Source organism: Salvia hispanica, chromosome 1 (genome assembly GCF_023119035.1).
Source record: "Salvia hispanica cultivar TCC Black 2014 chromosome 1, UniMelb_Shisp_WGS_1.0, whole genome shotgun sequence".
Taxonomy (NCBI): Eukaryota; Viridiplantae; Streptophyta; class Magnoliopsida; order Lamiales; family Lamiaceae; genus Salvia; species Salvia hispanica.
The window spans coordinates 21548881-21559205 of record NC_062965.1 but is presented as its reverse complement, the minus strand read 5'-3'; the positions used below and the strand labels follow the sequence as shown (position 1 = coordinate 21559205).

Genomic DNA, 10325 nt, shown 5'->3' with positions numbered 1-10325 from the left:
GAAGTCTAGGCTTAATTTGGATCTGTTGAGATATGTTGAACCCTTCGGCTTTTGATCTCGTTTTCATGATATTTATCCTCCATTTATTCCTCTTGATTAAGTCGTTGACGTAGGGCTTGATACTTCATTAAATGCTTACGACAGGACTCTTTTATATAAAACCCTAGGCCTTATTCTTGGGTGCTTTTAATCCCGCATTGATAGCAGCCCCGTATTTATTGTACCCTAGAATTCCGGGCTGTTACAAAAACTGATACGATTTAACCTCGTATCGTATGAACTTTGCACGGTTTGATCGTTTAATTTGCAAGAGAATGAGAGGCGTTACTAGATTTGAGAGTGTTTTGGAGAAAAATAATACTAACGATGCATTTAAACCTAATCTGTACGGTTCGACCTCCTAGTCTATTCAGGAAAGAACCGCAAAGAAAACCCGAATGGGGCTTTAAGCCCGACTCAATTTAAAATAAAATAAAACACAGTTTAATAAACAAAAGACTAAAGAAACAAGAGCAATTGGTTCATCCTGCTCCATTATCACCTCTTCCTCGTGGCGCTCTTCTTCTCTGGCTGAATGCTGCTCTTCCTCATGTTCTGTTATTTATTTATGTATCAAAAACACACAAACACATGTGAAGGAAACATATCTCAAGAAATTTAATAGCAATACCAACACTAATGTCTCCTGACTCGGTTCCTGGCTATCATTCTTGCACGCCTTCTTCTCATGTCTCTGGCAATGAATATGTCTTCAACAACCTCTTCTATTTTGCTAAAGTATTTCTCTCTGAAGCTTCTGCAAAATAGAAGTAGCCATACAATGCTTCCGAATCCCACAACATATCCGAGTGCAGCAGATACATATTCCCACTCAATCTCCCTCTTCTCTTCAACATCTTCATGTCCTCGCGATGATAGCTCATTAGTATGACTGCAGTTTTTGTTGAGAGGGAAACCACAGAGGCCGGGATTTCCTTCAAAGGATTTAGCTGAAAATGTTTGAATTTGACGGCCATTTGGGATCATTCCGACCAGCTTATTGTATGACAGATTCAAGACTTCAAGGAATGTGAGTTCTCCAAGCCCCATCGGTATTCGCCCTGCGAGCTGGTTTCGAGAGAGGTCAAGTGATTCAAGTTTACTCATGTTTCCAAATGACTGAGGGATGTTTCCGTTGAGGGCATTGTGGGACAAGTTGAGATGATGAAGTGAGGTAAGATCGCCAATTGCCTTTGGTATCTCTCCAATGAAATTATTGCATGAAAAATCAATACTACCAAATTCTGGCCAAATCTTTTTAAGTTTTAACTCTATGCCTTTCATGATTAATGTCACTCCAACTCCGTACGATTCTGCATCACTCCAATCCATCATACCCCTCCAACTAGAGAAGTTTATCGATTGCAGACGTCCACTAAAATCATTTAAAGATATATCTAGAATTCTAAGCAATGACAAGGTCATGTTACATGTCACTTCACCATGGAATCTGTTGGAGTGCAAAATAAGAACGCTCAATGAGAATGATAGCATGCATGGGAACGTATCGTTGATGTTGTTGTTCCCGACGTCCATAATCTCCAACGACATGCAACTTTTGATAGATTTTGGGATCATCCCTTCTAAATTATTATTGCTAAGAACCAAATAGTTTAGCCTACAATCCATAGGAAAAATATCTGGAATGTTGCCGCTGATGTTGTTGTTCCCAATGTCCATGGTAATCAACAACTTGCAATGTTCAAGGGACTTTGGGATCTTCCCTTCCATACTATTATTGTTAAGTAATAGATATTGTAGCCTACAATCCGAAGGAAAATGATCTGGAATGCTGCCGTTGACGCTATTTTGATTCAGATCAAGCCACCTAATGGTTTGGAGTAAGCAAGGGGGTATGCTACCACTTAATTTATTTCCAAACAAATCAAGAGAATCAAGGTGTGTGGCTTTGCAAAGGGAGGTTGGAATTGATCCTCTTAAACTATTATTAGCAACAGATAAGTAATTGAGTTGAGATTCAAGTGGAATGGGCAACTGCAACTCACCCCTGAGCTGATTAGAGTCCAGCAATAGGCTCTCAAGAGAAGCAGGAATATTGTAAGGCTTTTGAAAATCTGTTAGAAGATTTAATGAAAGGTTCAAATACCAAAGTTGTGTTCCCCAAATCCAACTAGGAATCTCCCCTGCAATACTATTGGCCGAGAGATCCAATTCTAGCAGATCCAAATCTTTGATGAAATCAGGAAAATGGGACAAGTTACATGAAGCTAGGTGTAACAGTTTTAATTGGAGACCACTAGATGAACTCGAATTGAAGTTGTCAATATCTACTGACAAGCTATTGCCTGATAGACCAAGCCATGTGAGATTGGGAAGGCTTTGAAAGTTGTCGAGTTGAAAAGTGTCATTAAATCGGTTGTAACTAAGATCAAGTTCCAACAATGAAGGAAGAGCATACAGAGAGTGGGGGATGTTACCCGAGAATGAATTTTTGGACAAATCGAGATGAACGAGATTGGAAACACCTTCAAAGAATGAAGAGGGAAGTAAGCCTGTCAAAGAGTTTTCTGACAGATCAACATGAATCAGCTTGGTGAGGTTAGCAAACAATGTAGAAGGAAGTGAGCCTGTGAAGGAGTTATATGACAAATCAACATGAATAAGCTTAGTTAGGTTAGCAAAGGTGGACGGAATTGAACCATTTAAACTGCAGCTAGAAAGGGTCAAGGTGGCCAAGCTTGGAAAATTAGTGAATAAGTCATGAAGTGTTATCCCTGAAAGATCGTTATGATCTAGTCGAAGAATAGAAAGGGAATGAAGTTGCCAAAAAGATTTAGGCGAAGGGGCACAAAGAAAACAACCAACCATACTCAAAGAGGTGAGGTTGGGTAAATGTGATGATAGAATATGGCCCCAATTTTTCCTTTCATGCAAGGAAGTTATATCGACACCATCAAGATAGAGCTCTCGAAGTTCTGTTAGATTTTGGACAAGCATCTCCAAATTTGGGTGCTCAAAGCTAATCTCTCCAAAGTTGTTGGAGATATCGAGACTAGCCAATCTCGTCAAGGTCAAAATTTCAGAAGGAACATGCCCGCCAAAACCAACATATGACAAATTCAAGTGTGTCAAATAAGTGAAATTTCCAATACCTTTTGGAATGGCATCATTGAAGTAATTGTACGCGAGGTTAAGCTTCTGCAGATATTTAAATCTGAAGAGACTCGACGAATCCCCAATTCCACCGGAAAGGGCCTCACCATCGAGTTGCAAACTAACGACGTAGCCAGAAGCATCACATTCCACACCGGGCCACTTGCAACACTCGCCACTTTCGTTCCATCGCACCAGTTTTGTCGAAAGAGAAGAATTGAAGATCATCTCATCCCTGAGTTGAACCAACAAGATTTCCTGGTGACGAAGGCATTTGTTGCTATAACAGTGAGCAGTGAAAATGAAGGATGAAATTAGTGTACAAATGAAGAACAACAAGTTTAAAAGCATTGTGAAAGAGGATATTGATAATTCTTGTATACAAATGAAGAAAGGTGCAAGTGGCTTTAAATAGGCAATTGCAGTTAATCACTTAGATATCTTTTTAGGACCACCAACTTGGAAGACTTAATAATGTGGGGAGGGGGTTTAACCATTTCAGTTTTATTCACAATTAATTGTAAAGTTTTTTTTCTTGTTCTTTGTTTTATGTAAACTTCACAAGTAGGCCTATATGATTTTGGACTTGATGAAAATGATGGAACAACACTAAGTCTGAGTGGACTTGAGGTCCACCTTCTTTAAGCAATAATATTAATTATTTAAAAAACAACCCTTAAGTGTTAAATTCTGGCATTGCAACTTTGAATTTGTTATAGTAGTTGTTAATGATACAACACAATCTTTCATGATCCAAATGTGCCACAAGAATGACTGGAACTGTATGAGACAAAAACCCTTGTTTCATAAATTCAAATTAATAATATCAGAACTGACTGGAAAACAATGAAAATTACCATTATAAGTGGTTTCGAAACCCTAGAAACTGAAAAAATAAATTAAGTGAATTTATGAAAATTTTAAAGTTCAAAAAAATAATGAAATGATGATGTTGACCTTAAACGTATCAAGTCATTAAAGGATTGTAGTTTCTTGTGAAGTTGCAATTAAACACTTAGCAATTGTTAATAAAGACAGTACAATATAGACTATTTTATCATTTTCTTTCATAAAAGACTCTTGTCTTAATTGGAGAAAAACTTTTCAGTGCCGTGGGTTTTACTGTGTTTTTCCACTAAAAAAACAAAGAAAATTGGATGACTTGTGATATACGGCGATGACTTGGAGTTATGGTTGATGTAAAAGATATACATTTGGCAAAATTGTGAACCTTCTATAAACTGTTATATTATAAATATTTTCTAATTAGAAAAATAAAAGAAATGAAAAGTGCATTTAGAAATATTGAGATTATTAAAATTAAAGAAAGATGTGTTTATGGTTCAAAACATCTCACCAATTTAAAGATAGTCCTTATTGATTTGATATAGAATATGACACATTTTCGACCATCTCTTTGCATCACGTTCTAGAGTTGAAACCACTCTACTAACGGCTTTTATTTATTCGAAAGGTAAGGTTCGCCCATAATAAACTTGAACAAAAAACTAATTATAAATAATTATATATTAACTGAGTCGAGCACTCCGAATAAATTGTATTCACTCGATTTGCTATTAAATTTCTCATTTTACTGCAAATTATTACATATAGGTGAAATTTACACTAATTCATTCTTCACGTATCTCCAAACATAGACACTTAATAGGGAAAGAATAATCCGTTGAACCAGTAAACTAGTCATAATTAACACTACTTTGCCAAACAAAAACATACTACTACATCTATGTCATGATATATGTCAAACTTTATTTATCAACTAGTATCACTCCGTGCTATGCACGGCCCATTCTATTTACATCAAATTATGAAATATTTGTTTAAGATACAAAACAATATTATTATTATAGGAGTAAAGTTATAAATGTATTTTTTATTAAAAATGTACAGTATTGACTAACAAACAATAATTAATGAACATTATTCAATACAATTTTAGGCAAATAAAATATTAAATAAAATTAATCTATTAAGATGAAGTAAGTAAAAAAAACACTAAATAATTTAACTATCGGCCGCACTCTTCATCTTCTTCATCTTTCTTCCCAACGAATTCTTTTAACCAAAGAAATTGAAGAAGCCTCAATCTCATTAAGCATGGTGTGGAATAGTTCCATGGCATCAAGCTTTCCTCCTATAGTAAGAGCAAAAATGGTATGATTGAGTTCCATAAGGTAAGTAGGTATGTGTGCATATTTCAGCCTATAAATAATATATTTATATGCTAAAATATTATGCACGTAACCTTATAAAACCTCCAACTCACTCACTTAATTTAGAGGCTCCACTTAATGAAACGTGGATGAAAACCTCACACTTCTCCACTTAATCACACGTTTTTAGGCCTTTAACGATACATTTTTATTTTAATATAATATTTAAAATTAAATAGCAATCTTATAAATTTCTCCAAAACATTATAAGGTCTAAAATAAGAAATATATTTAACATAAACGTATAACATAATACATTTAATAACAAAATTAATTTATTAAAACAAAGTTGTGATATATAAAATTGTGAGTTTAGTGTAGTTTGCGTAAAATTTTTAACATTAAGAATAATTTTATTATATGATGATAATGATAGTAATGATAAATATGCTTTAGATATAGAACAAAAATATTTAAATGCAGTTAATTTGAAAATAATTTCAAGGTACATAATTGAGACGTGAAACAAAATAATACTCCCTCCGTCCACGAATAAGAGTCCCGTTTTTCCATTTTGGTCCGTCCACGAATAAGAGTCCCGGTTCATAATTACCATAATGGTAAAGAGACCCCACAATCAACTAACTCATTCTACTCACATATCATTTAAAACTAATATATACAAGTGGGACCCCTATTCCACTAACTTTTTTCCACCCACTTTTCTTAACATTTCTTAAAACCCGCGCCATTTTGAAATGGGACTTTTAATCGTGGACGGAGGGAGTAGTAGTATTAATAAATTGTCTGAAATATATGTGACCTCTAAAATGCAGGACAAAATATTAGTGGAAAGGCTTAACATATAAACAGAACTAAAGTATAGGTTATTAAAAGTCACATAACCATCAATAAGCTTAAGTTCAAACTGTACTTTTTCTAGCATTAATACTACCTTTCCTGTAAAATAAATACTATTGATTATTTTTTAGGAAAAGTGTGACCACACAGTAATTAAGTGCAAATAGTAAAGAATATAAAAAAACAGCAGTGAGAAAGAAATCCAACAGAGATCCGCTTAGAAAAGCTTACCACTTTCTTCATCATCATTCGAGGCTACTTTTTCAAGAAGACAACAATCACCCATCTCCCTTAATGATTCCGAAAATTCTGAAAGTGTGGGGAGTTCAGTGGGGTAATTATAAATGAAAATATTTTAAGAAGTATTTATATATTACAAAACTATTATGCTCCTAACCTCGCACTCACTCCAATTGAGAGGCTACACAAAAAGACGATTAATATTTACTACTACTACAATTAAGTAAAAAAAAAAACATAATAATATCTATTTTGAAAGGGCATTTCCATGTTTGAGTTCCGCAGTAAGTAGGTATTTTACCATATATATGACATATTTATATACTGATTCACTTGGATTTTACATGATTTTAGAGGGTAGTTTTACTTGGCTTTGATCATATATTGTGTACTTTGAGACATGGTTATAGCTACTTCTCTATTATGTTGGTATTTTGACCATTTTGTGAAGATTGTGTAGAAAAATGTACAAAATATGTGGATGTGCAGCTACTCAATGTTCAAGACAAGTTTTCTGTAGATTTTGAAGTCCGATTCGCATGTAATGCATACCATTCTCTTTGTCTTCGAAAGAGCTTCGCGTGGATATCTTAAACGTCTCAATCGGAGTTCGGTGGAAGAAGTTATGGTCGTTTTAGCAAGACTACGCAGAGCAGTGACATATCTGGCGACCCGCCAGGTTCGCATGTAAACGAACCTGGCGACCCGCCAGCAAAACACGAGAAAAATGCCGTAAGTAGCTGGCGACTCGTCAACTTCGACGCACACCCAAACTGGCGACCCGCCAGCTTCGTCCGACAGTTTATTTCGGGCACAAAGTCAACCCTAGGTATATATTGTTGGGGAAATCGCAGCGGAAATTGCAAATTAAATAAATCCACAAAAGAATCTATTTAGGAGATTATGTGGACCGATTCAATTTCATGCTTGAACATGTAGACACATATAATTGCGCAATTAATCACATAATTTAAATTAAATTATGATGTTGAATACTTACAATAATGATTCTCCAAAGAATCGAAGTGGCTTGCTACTTCTCCACGTGTGGATCTTGAAGCTTGATTGTGAATGCAAGACCAAAGATCTTCTAACCTATGACTCTTAAGTCTATAGATCTAAATTCCTTGTGAGGGGAATCTTTTAGAAATTATAAGGATCTTGAAGGAGAAGACAAGAAAACCAAGAACACACAAAGAGGAATTTCGAGTTCCTCTATTAGAGAGAGAGGGCCGAAAATTCCAAGTGTGGAGGCTAGGGTTTTGTGTTGTGTATTGTCTCCTCTCCTTACATCCTTATTTATAGAGTTTATGATGGGCTAGATTAGGGATCTATGGGGCTTGGATTGAGCCTCCCCAATTGGACCTTCTTTACTAATTAAATTATAACCCATAATTCAATATAAGGCCAATTTAATATTTCTTGTGCCACTATCGAAGAAATACTGTGTAACATCCCGAATTTAGAACCCTAATTTTAGAGCCCTAGAATTAATTGTTGATGACGTGGAGTCGTGAATGCATTTATTTCATGTGATGATATGGTCGAGCTGAGTCTGCGTTGAAAGTTTGAAAAGTCAAACTTGTTGATTTTATGATGTGGCATGTGAATTATTAAATTATGAGATTATGTGGTAAATTATTTGTTTAAGGGTGAGTGGGATTATTAGAGAAAATTTCCATAAATACTAGCCACTCAATTCTTGAGATTTTCGAACCCCCTTGATTTTTGAAGAAGAAATTCTATTTTTTCGGATTTAATTTAATTCTTGGGATATTTATCCAAATTAAATCCAAGACCCAATTATTCCTTATCTCTAGAGAAAATCGAAAACCCCCTTTTATTTAATAGTGATTTTCGAAAATCACCATGTTGGGAAGGAAAAAATATTTTGCTTATTTTATTGATTCCTTATTTGATTTCCTTCCATACCTAGAATTTAATTATTCTACCAAATCTTTCCATACCTCAAGAGATCTTGTCATATCCTATTTTAGTTAATATTAAAAAACTCATTCCTTATTTAATAGGCTAATACACGCCTAGTTCCATTCTCCAAATTGGAGGATTTTTATTTGTTTATTTAATTTGCCCCGTAATATTTTATTCTACTCCGTAAAATATACCAAAACATAATCTTGGCTAATTAGGAGCCATATATTTCAAAAATTTCATGTCTTGATACCCTAGTCTATTTTTGTTAATTCTTCTTCCCTACTTCACAATATTTATTTATTTAATTGTGGAGAATGAAATCTTACCAAATATTCTATCCTAATTACCTAAAGATCTTGTTGAGCACTATAAATAAGAGGACCCCTAAACCCTAGCCCCCATATTTTCGTCCCCCCTTCCTCTCAACTCTCTCCTTCAATTTTCTCCTACTTCACTCCATTAATCTTGCATCCCTTGAGAAGAAATTGAAGTTTGATCCAAGAATTCTTGAAGAACCAAGTCTTTACTTACTTTCTACCGATCGTTTTTCTCAAAAAGGTATTCTTATAATTTTCTTCTTCTTCTACTTGATTCCTCTTCTTTCTAACCGATTAATCGGTACTCTTGAACCCTCATGCATATTAATTAAGCGAGAGTGGGATAAAAAGGACATAGAAAATATGTATGCATGTGGTGTGTGTGTTATGCGTGTGTTGGTGAAATACTCATGCGCGATATATATTAATGCTAGATCTAGATTTATTATGCGAACGAATTATATATCTATAGAACATGTTTATGTTTGACCATATTGATGCACTTTTTATTTGCACTATAAATACCTGCAAGTATACAGATTAGGTATAGTATAGCAAAAGGTTAGTACCGGGTATCGAACACGGGGAAGATGTACACAAAGTGTCTATCTTCTACTAGAACTCAATTACTATCTGGAGAAACAAGAATTTTTGGAAACTTTTGAAAACAGTAAATATTAAAAACAGTAAACAACTAAATGCAAGCAAATCACGGAGAGAAAAGTATAGAGATAAGGGGAATTCCAGGGATGTGCTTTCGCTTTTATGGTTATACAAATTCCAAACTACAATACCCTAGCACAGTTAATACTTTGAAAGGACGAGTCACCTAGCTTATGCTCATGCGATACAAACGTTGATTACTAACATTAGGGTTGTCAATCCTAACACGTAACTCCAAAAGCTCCTAAGACCCTTGAAAAGTCCTCACTCTCAATTAACAGTGCCGTTTTAAAGGAAGCTAACTGTAGTGTCTACTAAGTGGATCTAACTCGCTAGAACTCTGTCACAGTTATGAAGCAAGTTGTATTGAATCATACATAATTGTGTCACTCAATTATGAAGCATCATGATTAACTTAGGGAAGAAACAAAGTAAAAACAAAACGGATATTAAATAGAAAACGGAATTGTATAACCAAAGTTGCTACTAACACATCCCTAGAATCCTATGAGTTTAGTTACACATGACTGAATAAACTAAAAACATAGATTGAAGGGAAAGCAATCTGAACATAAAACTAAAGCAAATAAAACCCGTAGGTTGAATCCTTGTCGTTCTTGATGTTCTTGAAATCCTTCTTCAACCCCTTGCACAATTGAAGTACTCTAGCTTTTGATCTCTATGAATGTGTTCTTGTTGTGTGAAAAAAACTCTATTTTGATGAAGCTTGAGGTCCTATTTATAGGGGAAGATTATTACTCATCATAGAAGGAAAAGATCTTCAAAATTTGGTAAATCTTGGAGCAAATCTAGGGCTGGTCGGATTCGCCGCCTTTCTCCGGCGGCCGCCGCACCTTGGCCGGTGGTCGCCGCGTTGGAGTCCAGAGATTCTGACCCTTCGGTGGCGGTGGCGGACCGCCACATGTCCTCCGGCGGTCGCCGGGCAAGACTCTTCTCCTAGCGTAAATTTCCAAGGCGGGCC

General features: G+C 35.3%; 1 protein-coding gene across 1 annotated transcript; it reads right to left on the bottom strand.

Annotated features, from left to right (window-relative positions):
• Positions 1-355: 355 nt before the first annotated feature.
• LOC125190021 (receptor-like protein 6) lies at positions 356-3504 on the bottom strand. The gene is made up of 2 exons (XM_048087225.1): positions 1843-3504; positions 356-1731 (listed from the first exon to the last, which is right to left on the bottom strand). Exons 1-2 carry the CDS (start codon positions 3502-3504, stop codon positions 676-678), a joined length of 2718 nt encoding a protein of 905 aa, XP_047943182.1. The 3' UTR covers positions 356-675.
• Between the last annotated feature and the right edge of the window lie 6821 nt (positions 3505-10325).